Raw genomic sequence first — 22,927 nt, forward strand, 5'->3', positions numbered from 1 at the left:
GTAGATAATGGTCAGCCTTAGGACACTTAGTATTGGGTGATCTAGTCTGATGACATGAGAGTCAAAGCTGGGGCTTTTTTGGGAGAAGGGAGGGAGAATGAATGGTCTCACAGTGGCAGTGAAGAGCAGAGAGGACTCCTACTCCCATGTCCTTATCCAGTGGTACAGGACGAAGGGAGAAGAAACAGCTTCCCCTTGAGAAGGCCACAGGGAAGCAGTGGCTCCAGGGGACAGCCAAGGAGGAAGGGAAAGGCTGAGGAATAGAGAATATAACAGATACTATATTATAGAGTAGATAATGTGGTGGATATTAGAATAGATAATATAATGCACAAATTATAGTGTTATTTTGTGTATATACAGCTTTTTACAACGGCAATGTAGTATTTAAAATCAAATTCTTCTCACCTTATTGCAGTTCTCTTCCTAAACATGTGAACTGTGACTTTGAGAATCAACAGCTGCATGCTAAAATACAACTCCAGCAGAGCCCCAGCACATAAAAGGCTTTGTGGAATAAATTAATACAAATTTCACTATGTCAGGTTGAGATCAAGGAGAATAGGGCAGAGGCTTAGAATTTCTAAGGAAATGGTCTCTTCCCTGGGAGGGTTCCATTATTTCATTTAACCGATATTTATTGAGAACTGAGACCTGTCACTTGGAGGACAAAGTGCCAGCTTTAATGGAGCTTAAATTTAAATGAATGTGGTTCACGAGCATAAGACCAGATTTTTGAATGAAGAGACTTGTGCATGATTGAGATGTTTTCCAATCAGGCTCCCAAGTATTATTTAAGATCTTCCTCAAAAGTGGACTCATTTTATTTGTGCCTAACTAGACCTTTTTACAGCCTCACCACACCTAAGGGACACGGTTGTGTGTGTGTGTGTGTGTGTGTAGGACAGGGGCAGTAGACAAGGGAGGAAAGAACCACATCTCTGTCATCTCTCTTCCACTCTTGTCCTTCTTCCTCCATCAAATTGGAAGCCTCGAGTGTTGAGTATAGAATTATTGGAAATTAGGAAGTTTACTTTAACCTTTTTATTTTGTAATTCGGTAATGCTATTTCTATAGATCAGAGAGCATCATTTGGATAAGTGAATGGAATTCATTTAAAGATACAGAAAGAAGGAGCAAGAGTGCTCTAGGTATCTTTTTTGGTATTATATGTTTGCAACACTAGAGATGTTATTTTTGTTTCCATTCAAATGATGTGCGGCAGGAATTAGAGAGGACAAACCCTCAGGTGCAGTGGCCGGTGGGGGTTGTGGTCAACTGTAGGGCACGTGGTCCTTTTGAAGGCACAGCTACTGCTCGACTCCAGGGCTATGGTCCAGGGTGGGAATGCAGGCCCCCAGGGGCCCAGAGGGCCAGATCTTCTGATGTTTCAAGAGAAATCAGAAAACTGGATTTTTAATGAATTCCCAGTTTTTAAATGTTGGAAACTAATTCCACCATGTTTACAACATGAAAGAAGCCAAAGAAAATATTCATTGCACAGGTGGCCAGTTTGCCGTCTCTGATACAGACCATCACCAAACCAATGAGACCATTTATAATGTCTAATAACAGCCATGGTCACTTCAGACTGTAATTCCAAACATGCAGACTTACTGTGGATTTGCGCCCTCACGGTGCAGATGTCACAGTCTTCCCCATTTTACATTTGCTCCATTAGGAGCCTCTAGGGCAGCCCTGTCCAATGGAACATTCTGCAGTGATGAAAATGTTCTGTGTGTGCTGTCTGATACAGTAGCCGCTAGCTACGTGGGATTGCTGAACACTGGAAATATGGCTAGTGTGACCAAGGAACTGAATTTTTAATTTTATTTAATTTTAATTAATTGAAACTTAAATTTAAATAGCCACATGTGGCCAGTGGCTACCAAGCCTTGTCTCCTGGTCTCTGCACCTTTCTCATCCCAACAGAAACCCAACCAAGAGTTACTGAATTGAACCAAACCAAGATACGCCTTTGATCACAAAGTGGAGTAAGGAGAGAAGGGAACAAACCCACCCCAACATTGGGGGGGCTGTGGGGCAGGGCAAAACTCTATACCTCTCAATAGTTGAAACTTATAAACCAAGCTGACACACCCAAATAAAATGCGTGCCTTCCTCCTGCCTGCACGTGTTCCTTCATAGTGGCCTGGAGAGCCAGGCTCACATGTGGAGCTCCTAGGGCTTCTGCCCGGGAGCTGTGGCGTGGGGACGAGCTGGCCCCTCTGTCCCCACCCCGGCTCCACCCTGGCCACAAACGACCCCACTAGTGAGCCTGGTCAGAGTGAAACTTCACCTAACTGGAGCTCGAGGACCGTCTTTGGGACCCTTCTGCTGTTCCTGTGCTCTTTGCTCCCTCTTGGCTGTAGCCGCGTCTGACTTTAAGATGGCTTGCGCAGCTTTGTAGAATTGCCATGAGTTCCTGTATTGATTGGGTGTAGACCTCCCGTCTGAGACAAGCGCTATGATCTGATTGATGCCTTTTGGGACCCCACGTAAGTGCCTCCCTCGTTGCCTACAAATTGAGGGATAATCACTTGTCTGTATGGGCTTGTGCTGAATTCTTCAGAGGCAAATTAGAACTGAACTCGGCTGCTGGTTTTAAAGAGTGTTTGAGTTAAACAAGGAATGGGTACAGATGTGACTTTGGCCAAAGGTTAATAGGAGAGTTCACTTCATTAAGCAGCTTATTCACCATCACTAAATCATCTTTGACGATATGCTTCAGAAGGCTTTTCATCCTTGGGGCAATCATTTATGCCAAAAGAATTGGGGAATGAAAGATAAATTAGAGATTGCTTTTAATCCATGTACGAATCAATCCAATGAGTTCCATGTAATTAAAGTCATTAGTTAAAAAATCAAGTCTCTCAGTGCTTAGGATGTGTATCTGGATTATCCTCATCTAAATAACATCTTTCAAATGATTTACAGATTCTGGTGTTAAGGTAGACACAAGAGAAAAAAAGTAATAGTCACACTACACGTGTGCATATATGTACGTGAAAGACTTGAGTGGTTTCAGTTGGAGGAGAGGTTCTGAAGCTTATTTTGAACAATTGATTGATCGCATTCTTTTCTGGTTGTCGACATTTATGCTGGTGGTGTACCTGTACTGAAAGTCATTTTGTGACCACTCAGAGAAAGCTGGGGAACTCCACCCTTATTATGTCACAGCTCCCTCCTGTGGTGACAAAGAAGAACGGAACATCATCCGTGACAGTTGTATAGAAATAGTCCCAGGCATAGAACTGGGAAGAGTAACTGAGATGGTCTGCCAAGATTGAGGGCCTCTGGTCAGTTGTCTCTAGAATTCAGGGTTGTCTCGCAAGTAGTTTCCCTGCCTTCTGCTGAATGGTTTAGACCCTGCAGAGGACTCTGATATGTGATTGCTGTGCCCTCTCCAAGGGCACCCACGTTTGATTGCTGTCTCAGTTTCCTCCTTACTATATCCACTTTTCATGGTTAGAAACTATCTTGTATGATTCATATCTCGTAAATGATGCCATAATTGAAATTAATGTAAATATTTTCCTGCTGAAACGTGTTTTCCCCTCGGTAACTGTTTTCATAATACAAATACTTGGCAATCTTGGGGTCGTTTTAGGAAGTGATGGTTTCTTTTTCTCAGTGCGTTGACCTAATTTCTTCTCTGCCAACATCAATTTCAGTCTGTTGAAACAGAAATCTTTGAAGCATTATTGGAAACCGAAAGATGTCTTTACATGCTTGAGGATTCTTAGCCTGAGCAAGTTTGCTTGAGATTCAATTTGAAAGCACCCTCTTGCCCGTGCATTTATTTCCAAGGGATTCTGTCTGTATTGAGCTCTCTTAGCCCTGCTGCCTGAGTTGGCTGCATCTGTGGGGCTGGGCAGGGGTGGTTGGGTGCCGCTGAACTCATCCAGCGACAGAGCGAAACATGGGGACAGTACAGGGAGATGGGATTTGGGGTGAAACTGGAGATGGGAGAAATAGGGAAAGATAAGCAGTTCCCAACCCTTCTCTCTGTTCCTTTGAGGGGGTGGACAGGCGTATTCCGCTGCTATGGAACAATTAGGAGTCTGCTTTTCCTCGTTTCCTCTGGATTCTTGCCGAGGGGAGCAGCAGGGCAGGGTTGTCACAGCGGCCACAGGAAGCTTCCAGTCTCCACTGGCTGCTGCTTTAGAATGCTGGATAGACTTTTTACCAATGCAGGACGAACATCTTAAAATACTGAGTAGATGAATAATGAGCACTCTTTGGAGGGACGTAACGGTGTCTTGTTGGGCTTCTCAGATACCTTTTAAATATTTTTTAAAGGTGCAATAAAGATTTCATTAAAAAGATAAAATGGATTTGCCCTATGCACTACATTAAATAGGCTATTTGTATGCATTGGTAAGAGAATTTCTCTTTCCTTGCACCTTTCCAGGGTCAAAGGGGTGGGGCCAGCTCTCCACTGGGCCTGTTGCCACTGGGTCTGAGACTCTTCCTTGCTGTGGCTGGATACTGTAGCTGTTAGGGGGTGTGTGGAAGGGTGAGGCCTTGTGGGTTCAAGAGGAAAGGACCAGCATTTTGGATGTCCACGGTTTTTAATGAAAATATACAAACTACTGTTTTATAGAAAATTCCAATTTTTTTCTACTTCTCACTCTCCGGAAATTTCTCACCTTCTTGTTGATGGTGTCTGGGGCTGGGGATCAGTGAGGTGGCCGTTATTCTGCGATTCAGCGTGTTCTGACAGAATCAAGCTGAGACGTCTAACAATTTTGATTCACACAAGCGTCCAAAGAGTTCTTAACCTCAATAGAATCTGGATTCAGTCAACAGGCAGATAATTATTCGGAAATCCTTCTTCATATTCTCTTGTGGTTTCTGCTAAATGGTAATTTATTTGAGGACAAGTCTATTTTTCTTGGGGAAAAATCATGCCAATACACTGTATGAGCATTTCTCATCACAGAGAAAGCAAAATTCTCATTCTCCTTAGGTTTGTGCAGGGCTCTGACACAAACATGAGGACGGTCCACACCAATGTTTGATGCACCTCCAGCCTTCAGCTTGCCATTTGGTTCTTTTGGGAGGACCAGAGACGATGACGCAGACAGGACTGAGGGAGGAGCTGGAGCTCCTGTGTGGATCCGAGGCGTACAAAGGCCTGGAAGCCTTTAGTGGATACAGTGATTTGAGGGAACTGCAAGGAGTTCTCGTGATGAAAGCAGATGGTACTCATAGGGGTGTGGTGGGAGACAAGTCTTTAAGGGGCTCGTTCATGAAGGACCTCCCATGCCATGGTGAGTAGTCTTCATTTCATCTTATAGTCAGTGGCATGCCATTCCCAAATTTTATATAGGAGTAACATATATACCGTCTGGTTAGATGGTAAGCTAAACCTAAAAATAAAAAAACAAAATAAAAACAATGGCATCCAAGAAGTGTCAGAAGACAGTATATGGTTGGATGTTAAATGGGTGGGGCAGAGGTGAGTGACAGTCGTGGAACAGAGAGGTTGCTATGATCGCAGCCCTCAGGGGCTTCTTGATGGAGGAATGGATGACACTGCACTTTGAAGAACAAGTAGAAGGAAAAGGAGATACTTCGTTGATGCCAGAGTGGGGGGTTTCCACTGTTTACAAAGACAAGGTCTAATGGAAAGAGGAGGGCAAGGCTCTTTGCTGTCACTCTGCAGTCGATGTCAGCACCTCACCCCGTCTGAGGACAAGTGTCCTTGGGCACAGCGTGGGGAATGGTTGAAGCGGTCTGGGGGAGTGTCCTAGAGAAAGGACCTAGAGAGGGGGTCATGAGCGGAGGCTCCTTCCAGCCTGAGGACAAGTGTCTGACATTCCAGAGCCCGGGAGCAGTCCTTGAAGGGTTTGTGTGAGGTCACTGAGTGTCTAGCACCTGCTGTGTGCGAGCACTGAGGCGCTGAAGTGGGCTCTGCTGTCGCTCCTGGGCCCCTGACTTGCCGGCGATGCCTGCGTTTCTGTTCTAAAGACCGTTGCCTGTGGGGAGGGAAGATGTGAGCGGTTCTCTTGACTCTGTTGACTCACAGCCACTTCTTGATGCTCAGGCCTGATAAGTGCCGTGGACTCTTCTAAGAAATCAGAACACTTGGCCCTCAGCATGCATTTTATTCCTTGGGTTGAATTTGCTCTGAAACAAGTATTTGGCTTTGCTGCAAGTTATTCCTGCCCTTTCTAGGCCTAACCATATTAGAGGACCTTTCCTTTTTGGTAAGAGGGAAAGCAGTTGTGAAAGGAACCCAACCCAAGCCCAGAACACATCAGGCTCCAAGAAAAAGGAAATTTACCAATGTGTGGGGCTCTGCCAACATTTCCCACAATTATGGAGATTAATTCATCCGGTCAGTATCCTACAACAGAGTGGATGCCATGCTAGGGACACAGAAGTGTACAAAATGAGTGTGGCAACAGCCCTAGGGGAGTTTACAGTAAGTGGGGAAGGACAGGCGGGTAACCATAAGGCACTGGATAGATGTTTTTGCTTATATGCACTGTTATTTTAAAGGGTCCTGGCCTGAGCTTCCATTGAGGTCCCGCCTCTGCTGTGTGCTTGTTTGTGATTGAATCCTCCTGAGGCAAAATTTTTAAGCAATAAAATGTTGTCAGAACATAGAAGCAAAGAGCCCAGTAGTTTAATGTGATTGAGCAACGCTGGTAGGTTTAAAGTGTCTTAGCAGAAAGGCTCCCAGCACCTGAAGAGCCTCTAGTTTATTCTTTAAGATCAGGCTGAGCTCCAGACTCCTCTGATGAGCAGGAACTTTTCCTCCCACCTGTGTGGGTTTGACAGCGCTCCCCCAGTGGTTTAGTCCAGACCTGGGTCCCGTGTCTTCCTCGGAGCGCTGACCCCACTCAGCATGGAGCTGTGGTGCCCCTGAGGTGGGTGGGTGGCCTCCCTCCCTCCCTCCCCCGGCTCGGCGGGGTTCTCCTCCCCCACGGGAGCAGCAGCCGTTTCTGGTCAGGTTGGAGGTGTGTGGAAGTCGGCACAGTGCCTGCGTCCCCTGGGTCAGCCTGAGCTGTCACTGTAATTTCATCCCAGAAGCAACAAAACCAAACTCCGTTTAAAAGGAAAAGAGAGAGAAACGTAACTGAATGTAGCAGCACTCAGTGTTTGCTAAAAGGCTACACGCGGGGCCCACGTTTTAAAGAGCAGATTCCAGGAGAAATTCTGAGATTGCAAGCTGCAGCCCTTTCTCTTCCAGCTTGGTTTGGCTGCTTTCCAGAGCCTCCAGGCCAGCAACTGAGGGATGAAATGTAATCAGTGGCGGTACGTTTGCACCACATGAAGTCTCCTGTGCCTCCGAAGGCTCCGGTGGCTGTGGGCGAGGCACAGCAGCACCAGCCCCCGGCTGCTGGCCCCCGGGACGGGAGACTGGATCACAATGGTAAGAACCTCCGAGTTGTCGGCAGACCTAGCTCGTTACCTGGGAAGGAGTGCTTAGCGTGCGCTGGTGAAAATGGCTGTTGGGAGTGTGAGACGGAGCAGACACATGAGCTCGGGGCACTGGCAGCTTTTCACTAGATGGGCAGGAACACCTTTGCCACCAGAGCATGGAGTTTTGAAAAATGATTTCTTTCATGTCAGGAGTTGTGCTGCCTTGTAATTAATGAGGACAGTTTGCTGGGCTCAGACAGGGAAGGACAGTCCCCATGGTGACCTCACATGCAACCCTGATTAATGCAGCCTCTGAAAGTGGACTCGTTCCTCTGAATGTCATTGTAGTTTCTAGGAGACTTCTTCAGAGAAATAATTACCTGTTCTCTCGATGTTTCCATGTGGGGGTGCAAACCCATTCATACCGAGGCGGCTTCCTTGGCTGACGAGCGAGCTGTCACAGGTCTGTGCGCTTCACCCTGGATTGGAGGTATTTGCACAGTAACATCGCTGGCGCAAACTTCTAAGTGATTGTTTTTTCTTTTAAAACTATCGTTTGCAGGCAGCAGTGACAGGAGCCCACGTTTTAAAAGAAGGTGTTGTGTGATGTTGTTTGGAGGAAGTGTGTGTGGTTTACTCCAGCAGAGCAAACCTCGGCAGCGGGAGACAGCCTTAATGGAAACGTGAGGTCTTGGATGAGGCGTTCAGATTCACCGTGGAAATGAGTGTGCTTAGTTCTTGGTCTCTGCTCCGAGTGCCTTCTCCAAGTGCCTCTTCTCCATCACTCATGATACAAGGAGGAAGGGAGGATAGGAGGAGAAACTGGTATAACAAGGAAGCCACGAAACATTTTTTTTACGGAATTAAGGATGAAGGACATTGGTAATAATAAGATTGCATAACACTTAGGAGAAAATAAAACCTATTACTGTATAGAGAGCATGCCCAAAATACACTTATTTGCTGCACAGCTGATGTGTGGGAAATGATTATTCTGTTTCTAATCCAGATGAATGAAGAGAGTGCTGATGAAGGGAATGTGGGAATTTTTAGAAGTACATAAGACCGCCTTTCCAACAACTCAGAAAAGGGGAAACTGGAAAGCGGCTTTATGAGAATATTTCATTTCACTTCCTGCCCTCATCATCCATACTAGATCACTCACTCATAAAACAGACCATAAAAATAAAGCTACGGAGATAAGGGTCAGGTTTTTCCCTCCTTAATTGGTATCTGGTACCATTTGTCATCTCGTCCGTTTCAGAAGCTCTTCTGACGAGTGAAGGAGATGTTGCAGTCGTGTTAGACACGCACCCGTTTCTCCTAGGCCAGCAGGATGGATAAAAACCAGCGTATCCAGCGTGAGGATTAAATGGGGCTCCTTAGTGCCTTTGAATGTTTTGCCTGAATTCTTGAGGCATAATAATTTGTTTCTTCTCTTTACTAGCCTGGGAACATTCCTTTAAGGATTAAAAAGGACCAGGCTGAAATGCAGATGGAGTCCCGTGGCAGCACACTTTAAGTGTGGGCCTAAATGTAAGTGTAGTGGCGATCTGTACAGCATTCGGGAGAAAACGAGGGGCCGGTCGGCGCTGAGGTGACGTAAGTGCAGTGGCACAACTTGGTGAAAGTGTGGAAGGAACAAACTTTCCTCTGGAGCAGCGGAGGAACGGTGGGAACGAGGAGAGTGGCTGCACCCAGGCCACTCTCTGGTTATTCTGGTTAATTACTATTTAGAGAGTTGGAAAAATTACCAAGTGGTACATTAAAATAAAAGCTTTGGTCTATTTGAGCCCTTCTTAACTGCAAACACTAAAATGGTAACACTTTTGTGGGGAAGACGTCCTAAACAGCTAGTTTTTAACTGTATTTCACCTTTCCTATTAGGGAGAATTCTGCACAGAGAGCCGTGGATTGGAAAGCCAGCCTTTGATAGTAGGGGACTGAATCCATAGATTAGATTTTCATTGAGTCCCCTCCGTGATGAAAGGAACCGCGCCTGTTTCTCCTCATGCAAGTGTGGTCAGTTCTCTCTCTTACCCAGGAGGAAGGACTCTGTTGGGTCAAACCCTCTCCTTGACCTCGTTAGAATCAGGAGCGTGTCAGGGCTCTCTGGTGTCACACCAAATAAGTTGGGCTGGCTTGGGCTCTGGCCTCTGAGAGCTGTTTTTGTTTTATTTATAAATTTAAAGGAAATGCAAATGATTAAATCCATACTACATAATTCAAACAAGTTTAAGTTACTTCAAGGCAAAGGAAATGCATAGATGTTTTCAAATAATGTATTACAAGTCCTGAGGACATACGTGCAGTGTACCAAGTGTTTTAGGCACTTTAATAACCCTCATCCTTCCTTTTAAGCTGATATTATTATTACTGTCCCTATGCTACTGAGGTAAGGCACAGAGAAATTAACTACTTTCCTAAAGACACACAGCTGGTAAGGGTGAGAACAAATACAGGGCCTTTCGTTCTTAAACTACCTCATCATACATCTATCTTTTAAGATATAAAGGAGAGGGGGCCAGACCAAACCTTCAAGGACTCAGCTGCTAAAACTTCAGATGATCTTAGACATTTCTCCTTCCTCATATCCAGTCTGTTGCCACCACAGGTCTGTTCTTCCTTGTCAATATCACCTCTTTTGGTTTCCTGTCCTTTGTATACCAATACCATAATTCATACCTTGTGTTCCCTTTCTTGCCAGTTTCTCTTAAACTGGGAGATGGTCTCATGTAATGGAAAGAGAGTTTAAACATACTCAGGCCTAGAGTTAAATTTCTGTGTCAGCCACCTGTTAGTTGTGTGATTTTGGACAGTGTTTTTTTAAACTACCGATGAATGTTCTCATCTGCAAGTGAGAGTAATGATTGCTGCCTCCGTTGGGTCATTGTGAGGATTACATTAATACATTTGTGTAAAGTGGGATGTTTGATTAGGCTAGGGACCATGGCAGAGAGAAGGATTGGAAGGGAGCTTTTGGAATTATCTAGGTACAAGATGATAAGGATTTAAATTAGGATGGTGAGGAGAAAATGAAAAAGAAATCAAAGCAGAAGATGGCATGAAGGAAAACTTCACATGCTCTGGCCACTGATTGGATGTGAAATGTGAAAAGAAAAGCGAAGACCCTACCCCTTGAAGGAGTCGCTCCAGAGAATGAGTGGAAGTCCCTGGCTGCAACTCTTCCCCTCCTGGGCCTGGTCCTCATACACAGTAGGTTCTGTGTGTTGGGTTGAATGAATAAAGGCATGTACCAAGGAGGAGAAACTCTGAGTCAGAATATATGACAGATAACTCCTATAGCCTGTTACCCAAAGTCCAATAAGGTGTTTTGAAGTGAGGGACAATGTAGTGTGTTCTGAGAAGAACATAGAAGCTCAAGGTGTAAAGTGGCCTTTTGATTATGTTCCTGAGGAGAAGAAGGTGGATTCAGAGGATTAGAGGAGGTTATATGCACCTACAACCCTATGTCCACAGGTTTTAGAAGTTTGAAGGTGATGTGTAGAGAACAAATGGGATACAGCTAGAAATTACTAACGCTACAGTGTTATTGTCTTGATAATTGGTAACCTGTAGCCACGTTGATAGACGAATGGCAAGATGTGGAGGACAATGAGTGGATATCAAACCTCCCCCTCAAAAAAACACAAAGCACATATAATAAAGGTATGAAGAATTTTATTAATTAGAGTGGGTAAGATGCTGATTGTCAGAAAGTCAATTTCCGTTTCTCCTTGAAGATGTTATCAAGAGCATTAAAAATTATAAATTGCACATATCAACAATATAATGAAGATGAATAGTCTCTCTCATTCATTTTTCTGTGGTTCTTCTGCAAACTGCTTTTGATGGAAGTGCAAAGCTGAAATAAACAAATATGAGCTCAGTTCAAATTTACATCCTCTCCATCAGCCTCGTGGGTACAGGTGATTCATGACGGATGCTGGACAGGGCCCACTGCCCGGTGGGTGAGAAGACACAAGAACAACTATATATGGGCTGATGGATAAAATACCGTTGAAGTTGTTGCTGATTCAGCCTAATGTTGATTGTAAAATCAATGTGATAGATGGAAGACCTAGAATAAAGAAACCAATTAGCTGCATAACCTAGAAATTAAATAGGTTCAAGATGGATGAAGTCTCTGGAGAGATGCTCAGAGGATTGCAGGGGAAATGGTATGGTTCAGGTTTTTAGCCTTGACTTGCCACTTTAAGTGCCCTCCTGGAAATGTGGACACAGCAATCACATCAGACGTCCCTTGGGTACTTCCGGTTGAGCTTAGCTAGTCCAGGTTCCCCCTCCCCTCCCTGTTATCTTCTTGGGTCAGCACTCCTCATTCATCGGTGTTCCCAGGGGCCTGCGAGTGTTCATCTTTGTCCCTCATCTCTTCCTTCCCATCTTACTCTTTGGAGTTAGCAGTCCAGTGTGGATAATCTGCCCAGATGTCCTGGACCCCCAAGGTCTCGCCTTGGGCATCTTCTGATTGACTCTGTGAAGGGCCCAGACTCCCCACAACCACCAGCCTGAGTCAGGCCACCTTGTCTCGGCCCCATCCTAGAAGGACAAGCATATCCATTTGGAAGAAGTTGGTATTTGGATTTATAGCTTGTGTTACAAAAATAGTTGGATTAATTTCCTCACTTATTTAATTATTGTGTTTATTTTGGTTTCAGTAGTGAAATCTAAACACAGTAAAACATATGGAAATATTTTAAGAACTAGATAAAATCTCTGATAGAGAGAAAGGGGGGTACTCACACTCATGTTCTTAAGAAATCTCACTTTTTAACTAACTATTGTGCTGTGTGTATGTGATTTTAATGTTTCTGGCTGACACTATGGCTGACTCATCATTTCATAGGACATATGGCTCGTGAGCTTCAGTGCTTTGTCATGGCAAGAACAGGCTATATTGTACTATGTTGCTACACCTAAGACTTCCCCAATTTCTGTTCACTTGGCATAGAGATTCTTTGCAAAACTGTTTCTAACTTATAATTAGTACCGTTGAAGAAAATGAATGCTGCTTACCCAATCTAGGACTTAGAATTGCCTATTAAGTTGGTGCAAAAAGAGCGTTAACAAATAATGGATGAATTTTTTAAGATGCTGAAAACTAAAGACTGCATAAAAATGGACAAAACTCGTTCCAGGATTATATATGTTTCCTCTCCCTGCCTGGAGTATTGATTTACTTAATCAAGGAGTTTTAGGTAAAAATTTTTATTCAGGTATAACATACAAACTGACAAAGTGCATGACTTGTAATTGTACAACGCACATTTTTGCAAAATGAACACAGTCTTGTAATTAGCACGCAGCTCAAAGAATAGAACATCACCGCGCCCGAAGCCCGTTCCTGCAGCATCTCATGGGTCTGACTTATAGCCCCAAATTGAGTTTAACCTATTTTTAGGCTTTATCTACCCTCCTTCATTTTTGTTTTAAAAAAGAAGCAGATAATCCCATTTGTGTAAAATTATATCAGCAGGACTCTGAGCAGGGATGGAGATCCAGAGGAATATGCTCACCACTCCACTGGAGGGGCAATTTTGGAGATATTTTTGAACTTTCTTCTTCATTCTTTTTCTAATTTGAACAGTGTTCTTTATAAAAATGAGTATGTGTCATTTATAAAAAATATGTAAGCAATTTTTTTTATTAAGATTATGATAGATTACAACCTTGTGAGATTTCAGTTGTACATTATTGTTAGTAATGTTGTGGGTACACCACTTCACCCTTTGTGCCATCCCCCCACCCCCTCCTTTTCCCTGGTAACCACCGATCGGTTCTCCATGTCTATATGTTAACTTCCACCTATGAGTGGGGTCATATAGAGTTCGTCTTTCTCTGTCTGGCTTATTTCGCTTAACATAATACCCTCAAGGTCCATCCATGTTGATGCGAATGGAACAATTTGGTCCTTTTTTATGGCTGAGTAGTATTCCATTGTGTATATATACCATATCTTCTTTATCCAGTCATCAGTTTCTGGGCATTTAGGTTGCTTCCATGTCTTGGCTATTGTAAATAATGCTGCGATGAACATAGGGGTGCATGGGATTCTTTGTAAGCAGTTTTTTAAAAGGAACTATGATGCTTCAAAGTACGCCTTTGGAATGTTTTATGATGGGCATTGGCCAGATCGTCTTTCAAATTGCCTGGAGGCCAAGTCTGTGTGATGCTCTGGGCCCTTAGTGGGGAACACTTCTGTGGTCCCGTCAGGAGTTCTCTGAACGTCGGTGAAGGTGCAGGCGAGAGCCTTCAAGCTTGCTTCATCCTGAAGCTTAAGGCTGAGCCACTAAAAGTACTGGAAACAGTTGTAAATAGCAAGGGTTAAAATATGCTGCAGATCAATTATCTGTATGTCTTTGTAAGGGATAAGTCCAATCAGAAATAATTTAATAGTCTTTCCAGGACTTCACAATGAGACGTAACCCATGCTTCAACTTTAGCAGAGGATCAATTATACAGACTTGCCAAGTTCAAGTGTTAGTTCCCTTGGGCCCCAGTGGAAGGTGGTCCCTGGCTCCCCTGCCTTGGATGGGCAACCCCGTCCCCTGGGCAAATGACGCTGCCTCTACTCAAGCTTTCTCACGGCTGTTTATTACTGTTACTTTCAAATGTGTCGAAGTAATATAATCTTAGGCCTCCTAAAGTCATATTCCTCGTAACGTCAGGAAATGTTAATTCTTGTTTTATATTAAAGGAAGACAGAAAAGAGCTGATGACTCTAAATCTAAAAGTAGCCTGACATAACGGAGGAAACTAAATAAGACACACTTAGTAGTAAACCCAATTAATTTTTTTTAAAGTTTGTTTTTTTTCTGATTACAAAAGAAACGTATGGCAATTGCAGAAGATTCATAGCATGCTAAAAATAAAAGAAGAAAAGTAAAATCATTTAGGACTAATACCTGTTGGTCTTATATAAATAATTCTAGCCTTTCTTCTGATATACTTGTGCACTTTCTCTCGCACACATATATACACACCACACACACAGTTTTACTAAAGGCAGTGGCCTGAGTCTTCCTTCAGTTACATTTTCACAGTCTCCTGCATTTTGCTTCATAGTGTTTATCACTATTTTAAATTATATATTTATTTATACTATTATGTGTTTAATGTCTGGCTCTCAATAGACTCCCATGAGTAGGAACCATGTTTCTTATCATAATCTTGATGGCTAGAATAGTGCGTGGCATATTAAATATTTGTTGAAAGAACAAAAATAAGAGTATTATTTCATTTACATGCATAAGTGAATATTCATTTATGAATATTATTTATGAATGTGCTGTTTAGTCTTGACTTTTTAACTTAATTTATCATGGCCATCATTCCATGCCAATGTGTCTAGCTCTCTGTCATCATTTTAATGGACTTGGATGTTTCCAATTTTCCTGCAACATTATTGTTGATCAGAATACTGAGTGAGCATCTTTGTACATTCAAGGTTAAACGATTGATTGCCAATGTAGTTCTTTTGCTGTTTCACTCGTACAACATCAAGAGGATGAATGATCTAATTTTAAAAGTGTTAAGTACAGTAATGGACAGAGCATTGGGAGGGAGCAGAGAGAGGGAGAGAGAAAGATGGGAGATGGTTTTCAGAAAGAACATGATGTTCTTTGCTTAGTGGGTGGTGGGTGGATTGAGAAAAGCGTGGGAAGCAGAGGAGGAGAAGCATGTGATGAGTCCACCAAGGCAGCATCTCTGCTCCCTTGTGGCTAGAGTCTCTGTGATTCTGAACTGTGACAGCCGGGCTACCTTTAAGGCCAAGGACTCCTTATCCACCGCTGCTCTTTACATGGTCCAGCTGGCCCGTATAATTGGTCAAGTGTGTTGACTTTGATGAATGGCTTATGCCGTGTGCCTGATCAGCTTTACTATACCGTCAGCCTCAGGTAAATAATCCTCACTCATTTAGTCATTCCAAATCAACACCGATGATTTAGAAACAGCACCTGGGTGGGCATAGTCTGCCCTACTAGGATGCTAAGGTGTCACTCCTACCAACTCACTCAGGACCATGCAGTTGGCTGGACTTGATTCTTGTGACGAGTGACCTACTTTCAAGCTTTTGAATGCTTGGTATAACCAAGCTTCATTCCCTTCTGCCAGGGTGACTCAAAATCATACTATTGTCTAAAAATGGGTGAATAAAAATGTCCACTTTTAAAAGATGAAAAACCTTCTTTAAAAGCTCTGTTCAAGTAATTGGGGCTTATCTAGTAAATGTCAAGTTGAACTGTATCCTGGGACTACTTTTGTTTGCCAAAATCTGAGAACGGGGCTATTTAGCTCCTGTTCTGAATCTTTAGTATGTCCGGTCATTACAATGATATTTAAAAGATTGAAATATAAGCAAAAGCAGCCAATACGGGGCCCAGCACCCAGCAGATATTCAGGACCCAGTTGTGATTTGGAGTCTTCCAAACTGAAGCATGATCGATGGAGCACTTTCAGCTGCCTGTGACTTACAGTATCCCTGTTTCTCTCGATACTTGTGGAACAGGAAGAGTCTGTTTTGTTTTGTTTTGTTTTTTCCCAAACATTTATTTAGCACTTATTGCAGGCATGACCTTATTCTAGGAAACTGGAGTTTGAGAAAAAACTCCTGATTTCATGGAGTTTGCAATCTACAGGAAGATCAGGCAGATGTATACGTTAGTGCCTGCCGCCCACGTGCATGCTTCACCGCCACGTGGAAGGTCAGATAGGGCAGCCAGCGTTCAGGAAGACAGAGGTATCAGCTCTCTCGGTTGTGATAGGCAAGGCCTTCCTCCTTCCTTCCTTGCTTTGCTTGCTTTCGTCTGCTCATCAGCAGATATTTATGGACTGCTAGGTGCTCCAAGCTCTTCTTTTTCCTGGGCACACAACTATTCTACACTTCTCTTCTTTCCCTACTATTGGGTGTGGCCATGTGAGTGAGATTGGGCCGTCTGCATGTGGGCGGAAGTGATCTTGGCTACTTCCAGTCCTGCCCCTAAACACTTCCCATACACTCGCCTCCATGTTTTTCCCATTCTGCTACTGTCTAGGGTTACTAGGAAGCCACATGTTGAAGATGGCCAAGAGACCATCAACCTAGCTCTTGGGATGACCTTGCTGAGCAAAGGCCTCTTTCCCCTCCCCACATGCAGCTGACTTGGATTCTACAAGAGCAGGAAATACACTTTGCTTGTTTTTGAGCTGTTCTACCTTTTGATCTATTTGTTAGAACAGTGAACAGTGAGCTAGCCTACTTTCATCAAGTTCCTTCTAGGTTTTAGTCCTGATGCCGGGTGGTGGGGATGTAGTGGTGATCAAAGCAGATGAGATCCCTGCCTTCTGCTAAGATTCTGATAAGGGAGATAAACAGTAAGCATTTAAGCACATAAAGCAGAACTTTGCATGTGGAGATATGCAGAGCTATGAAGGAAATCAACAGGGTGACAAGAGCATCATGTTGGGGAGGGGCCACTGGCTATAAACTGGGCTTTGAATGAAGTGTAGGTCTTGATTCTAAATAGGGATTGTTGGTTAAAGCCTAAGAGTGGGAAAATAACTGTCAATTAAAGGAGGATGTTGGAAAAGCATAGAAACCAGGACAGCACCACAGACCCCCTTCTAAACCTATTCCTGCTACTTCTGTGAGTGGTAAGGAATTTCCAAGAAAATTCCAAAAAGTTCCAGAGGTCGTGTTGTTCTGATTAGCTTAAGACTATCATAGCATTAGGCAGGATGTGCAAGTTTGAGAGAATGTCCTTGAGTTTTCTTAAGAGAGTTCAAAAGCAGAGAGATTTATACTTAGTGGCTCCAAGTGACTTTACATTGATTTTGTACCTTTTGATGCCTTTAAAGGTCAAAGGAAAATATCATTGACTTATGCAGTGGCCTTCAATGACGTTGGCAGGTGTTATTTTTCAGTTTGAATTAACCCTTGTGGAGGGAGAAGTCAGCGTGGAGAGAGGTAATTCTTTTTTTCTCATCTTGGTATTCTTCAAAACATGGTAACATCAAGACTTTGGCTTTTTGTTGAAATTGTAAACTTACCTATGTTATAGTTTAGATTCTTAAACATGAATATTTTTTAGTATCCAAGACACAGAGACCCACTCATACTGACTTAAGTTAAAGAAAAATTTATTATGAGCAACCAGGGCATCCTAAAACCCCAGCAGGAAGCACAGCCACGCTTCCTGTGATGATAGTCCTGATTGTGGAGAGACCTCCAGAAATCAGGTGGCTTCTTCCATTTCTCTCTCTCTCTCTGGCCACCTCTCTGCTTCACAATGTCTACTGCCTTCTCCTGTTTATCTCTGAAGACTCCCACTCATAGCTTATTCATTAATATACCAATACATGAGACCATACCTCACTAGATAATCTCAAACGGCAGCGTCAGCTCAATGATGAAGAAATCTGTGCCCTAATTCCAAATGCCCAGCAATGAGCATCACAATGCACACTCCTGTCTCTTCTCTTTTTTGTAGACCCTGATTCAAACAGCCACGTCCAGAGGGCAGGTCGTATGATCCAACTCCCATGTAACGTAGGCCATATGAAAACTGTCTGAGAATGGACAGCAGCAGTACAAATACAAAGAATAACGCTCTTGCCATCATCCATGCTGAGACCAGCATTTACACACACCCTTCTACCCATCCCTTGTCCTGAAGATACCCTCTTAGCCTAATCCTACTAATGCCCAAACAACCATAAATGGTACCACCCCTCCCTGACCGGAGATTGCCCAGTGGACCACATGGACCTAGTGCATTCAGAGAATCTGGGGCACTTTGACAAAGTTTCCGGTTAGTGTCAGACTCCATAACCAAGGAATACCTAAGAGTGCTCCCAACTCCAGCAACCCTCCACACTATTCTGCAACTAATGGTCCAGATGATAACCCAAACCCCTAAGATGTAAAAAACGTAAAAAAAAAAATAAGAAGAGGAGGAACAAATGCAATTTTAAAGCATCTTTCCTTTATAAAATGAATGGGTAGGTAATACCCCTCTGTGGTAGCTCCACTTATGGATAACCAGTCCAGAGCTTATACAGTAGTGTAGTGGTTAGAGCATGGGCTCTAGATTTGAATCCCAGCTCTGCTAACCAATTGATGTGTGACCTCGAGCAAGTTACTTAACTTCTCTGTGCCTCGGTTTCTTCATGATCATAACTACCTCAAAGGGGAATTGAGAATTAAATGAGTGGATATTTACAAAGCTTTGAACAATAGCTGACACACAGTAAGTACTTATACAGATGTTTGTAAACTAGCTACATTCTTCAACACCGGAGAGAGGAGGGTCACTGATGAGGCTGAGTGAATCACGAGGGCATCAGTTCTTTGAGCCGCTTTCTTGGCAGGGGGTGAGGAGGTGGTTAGAAAATCTTACCCACTCCAGCTTCTGCCCACTGGGAAGATTATGCTAAGAGATTTCCTCCAGTGTCTTTTGCCATCTCTAAGAGGGGCATTGGGGAAGCTTTCCCCATGCGTGGCTATGCCCTAAGTCATTATTTATTCCTAGGTCCGAGGACTGCCCAAGAAGCAAGGACTCTGAACCCTTGTGTATAATAACCTTATAAATAATAATAATAATCCTTCTGAATAATAACCTTGTGAACTTTGTGTATAATAGAAAATAGATATTTGATTTCTGTCCCTGGTTCCTGGCACAGAGCTCCTAAAACCCTTGGGATTTCCTGAGTGATAGAAATATCTTTTGTTATTTATAAGGAGCTCCCTTCCACCATACTTGAGTTTATGCTAATGAGGTGACTCAAGCCAGGGCCCCTAGATAGCTTCAGGATGGGGGCTGGTTACCAGAAAGACTATTTGGGAAGGAGAGAGGGACTGGAGATTGAGTTCAATCAATCATGCCTACGTAGTGAAACTTCAATAAAAGTCTCTAAAACAGTGAGGCTAAGGGAGTTTCCAGGTTGGTGAACACATATGCTAGGAAGGTGGTGTGCTCCAAGAGGGCATGGAAATGCTATGTCCCCTGCACCCCATACCTTGCCCTAAACTTCTCTTCCATCTGGCTGGTCCTGAGCTGAAAGCTTTATAATAAAACTGTAATTGTATAGTGCTTTCCTGAGTTTTGTGAGTCATTCTAGAGAATTATTGAATGGGGATGGGGTGGTGTGGGAACCCCTAATTGGTAGTCAACCAAGCAGAAGTGCAGGTGGCTTGGGGCTGGCATCTGAAGAGGAGGCAGTCTTGTGGGACTGAGCCCTTAACCTGAGAAGTCTGTACTAAGTACGGGTAGTTAGTGTTAGAATGGAATTGAATTATAGAACACCCAGTTGGTGTTGGAGTGACGTATTTGAATTATTGGAAAATGACACAACATGTTGTCTGAGGCAAGGCTAGAATTTATCTCCAGACTTGGAGTATGTTGTCTTATGTCCACCTGGTCACTTGGTAGGCTCTCTGGAGGGACATGCAAGTATAGTACCATATCTACCCCCAGTTAATTCAGAGTTAACCATGTGTGGAATTTGTGCTGTCACTGATCTTCCTCTGGCCCCAACTAATTGTGTTCGCTGTAAGCACAGAATTTTGAAACAGTAGAGACCTTAGAGGTAATCTGGTACTTGCTCTTCATGAGGATGCTTGATCCAAAGGTCAAGTGACTGCTCAAAGGTCACATCCAGCCTTCTATCCATGGGGTTCAATTTCTAGGCCTCCTGGTTTAGTATCCTGATCCTCTTTCTCTCCTGCTTTGTCCAACCATATGTTTTCTAAAAGTTTAGCTTCATAACCCAATGAGGCTTCTCTTCTTTTTGTTTTTTTCTGCTTTTTCTCCCCAAATCTTCCCAGTATTCCAGTTGTGGGTCCCTCTAGCTGTGGCACGTGGGAGGCCACCTCAGCATGGCCCAGTGAGCAGCACCATTTCCACTGCCAGGATCTGAATCTGCAAAACCCGAAGCAGAACCTGCAAACCTAACCACTCGGCCATGGGGCCAGCCTCTCTTCTTTGTTTTTTTAAATTCATAAACTAATTTTTAGAAAGTTTCTTAAAATAGATATTAAATGTAATAGAAATATATGACCATGTGGTGGTGGGTAGGAACATGTGTACCTCCTGATATAGGCCAGAGTATAAGAAATGCTTTTTTTAAAAGCTGAACATTATGGCAGTGACCAGACACATTGCCAGTGAGGGCAGAAGACACACAGTACCTGAGCTTGTATCCAAATCCCCAAACCCCTAAGGTGGGCAGGTTCTAAAACTTGGTCAATAATCATTCAGTCTCCGTATCATTAGCTGGCATTGATAGCCTGATTGTCTTCAGTGTCACTCTATTGCCTTTGTTTTTTTTCGATAAAAAGCTTTTCCTGTCTGTGCACTTGAGCTGTTGTCGTTATTAATTAACGTGATTTCGTTATAAAGATATTTTTATAATTAAAAAAGACAAATCCTTACAGAGAAGGATCAGAAGAACAATTACGTATTAAAACAGTTGCTAGGGGAGATTTTGATAGGAAATGACTTTACTGGTTAAACATTTATGACCAACATATGGCCTCTGGAGGCGACAAGCTGGAAGTTGCAATTCATCATTTAACAGGGCAAAAAGGATGACATGGTTGTCTGTGTTTTGAAGCAGAAAGAGTGTTGTTCCGATGATAAGAGGATAGAAAATAAGACCTAAGAAAGAAATTTTAAAGTAAATGGAATTCTTTTACTTAGAGAGTGGAGGAGCGTGGGACAATTTAATATGTGTTTGAATGTAGGAAGGACTGCGACAGCAGAAGCTCATGATCAACTAGTTTCCATTCCTTCCGTGAATAAAGAGAGTGGATGGAATTTGAAAGACCATTGAGGACTTGGGTAAGACACAAGGATATGTTTCTGACAAGGAAAGCTAGTAGATACTCTGATGGGTTTCGAAAGCTGTCAGTCAACAGCATTTATTGAGGGTCCATCATTGCACTTATTGATGGAGTTTTTTTGGTTTTTGTTTCTCTTCTCTACCACTTCTTGAAAATAGGTCACAGCCTCACTTTTCTGGGTTGGTTTCCATGAATTCTACCTGAAGGTGTAGAGTAGTGGCAGATGATTTCTCTGAGAACTTCAATCTTATGCTTCCCACATCAGGGGTAGAAAAGAGCTAAAATCAAATCAGTTATTTGTGGCAGTTATGAAGTCACTCCAAACACTGAATTGGTGAACACAGACCTGTTGCTCCTGAGGAAATGCAGGGTTAGGTCCTACAAGCCTTTGATTGTAACATTTTCTTCAGTCAGTACAAAACCTTGGTTCCTGTGTGTTTCTCTTTAAAGTATTGTTGATTCATTAACATTGAACTCGTGACTAGCAGCACTATAACTCCTGCTGAACCAAACTTGTCTAATGCATGTATTTTCCCTGTAAGGTACGTCACAACCTTCTAGCCCTTAGGAACACCAGACAGCACTTCAGCATTATGCCTGGGGGCCATTTTACGCAGAAGTCACCAACCAAAAGCACAAAAATAAAAAAAAAAACCCAAAACACATGGCACTAAATAGACCGCAAACAGGACACTTCTTGATGGTATGAGTGCAGAGACAAGAAGGCAGAGCTTCCTCTTGTGCAGCCTCAGCTGGGAACGTGCGTCGGGGCAGCTCCAATTTCTCACCACTCTGCGAATGACCGAGAAAGCCCTGCAGGTATTGATTTTAGGGTTACAAACAAATTTTAGCAAATAGGCAAATTTGCAATTATGGACTCTATGAATAATGAGGCTCAACTGTACTGTGTATGCCAGCTTTTTCTCTGAGCAATGATCTTCATTTCCATTATGTAAAAAGTTCCCTATTCTGCAGCTGTTTAAAAAGAGCAAGCGACGTCCAAGTAGACAATAAGTAACATGTTTGTAATGGACGTATATCTCTGGACACCATCCTGACACCTCCCACGTCTCTATCCCCCTCCCCAGCCCCACCATCACCTTCAGACTGACATATCCCGTGGCCTCCTTGAAATTTCTGCTTGGAGGTCTCACAGGCATTTCCGACCTGCCATGTCTACGATCAGCGTCTTGATCGCTTCTCCTTTCTGAGCCTTGCTCTTCCCACAGCCTTCCCATGTCCTTAAACAGCGACTCCGTCTTTTCAGAAGCTCAGGCTAGAACTCTCAAAGTCGTCCTTGGCAATTCTTTTTTTTTCCCCATTCTCCACATCCAGTTCTGACAGCTCACCATTCACAAGGCGTGCAGATGTGACCACCATCCACCATTTCCACCGCTCCATCCTGGTTCATGCCAGCATCACCTTCACCTGGCTATTGTCGTAGTCTCCTCACTGGCCTCCTTGTTTCCAGCCTTGCTGCCTGCAGCTTCACAGCCCAGCAGTCAGATTGATCCTTCTGAAATGTATGTCTAGCAGGTCACTCCTCTGCCAGACTTGCCAGTGACCTTCCATTTCACTCAGATTAAAAGCCAAATATTTGTCCAAGGGCTACAAGAGTCTGCATACTCTGGCTCTCCTCCTCATTCTGTGACCTCCTTTCCTATCACTCTCTCCCTTGCTTACTCTGCATCAGCCATGGTGACCTCC

The 22,927-nt window shown here is 43.4% G+C and overlaps 1 protein-coding gene across 8 annotated transcripts in view; it reads left to right on the forward strand.

Moving 5' to 3' along the window:
- Nucleotides 1–22,927, forward strand: part of PLD5 (phospholipase D family member 5) — a 352,559-nt gene that overhangs the window by 67,451 nt on the left and 262,181 nt on the right. Inside the window, exon 1 of one of the 8 annotated variants that reach the window (XM_070602576.1) lies at nt 6,953–7,387. The exons of 5 other annotated variants lie outside the window; for them this stretch is intronic. In XM_070602576.1, coding sequence (XP_070458677.1) covers nt 7,385–7,387 — 3 coding nt within the window. In that variant the 5' untranslated portion in view covers nt 6,953–7,384. Of the gene's footprint in view, nt 1–6,952; nt 7,388–22,927 lie in introns of those variants that run through there. 2 more of the 8 variants (XM_070602578.1, XM_070602581.1) reach the window with 2 other exon arrangements.

This window comes from Equus przewalskii, chromosome 31, assembly GCF_037783145.1.
Source record: "Equus przewalskii isolate Varuska chromosome 31, EquPr2, whole genome shotgun sequence".
NCBI classification, from domain to species: domain Eukaryota; kingdom Metazoa; phylum Chordata; class Mammalia; order Perissodactyla; family Equidae; genus Equus; species Equus przewalskii.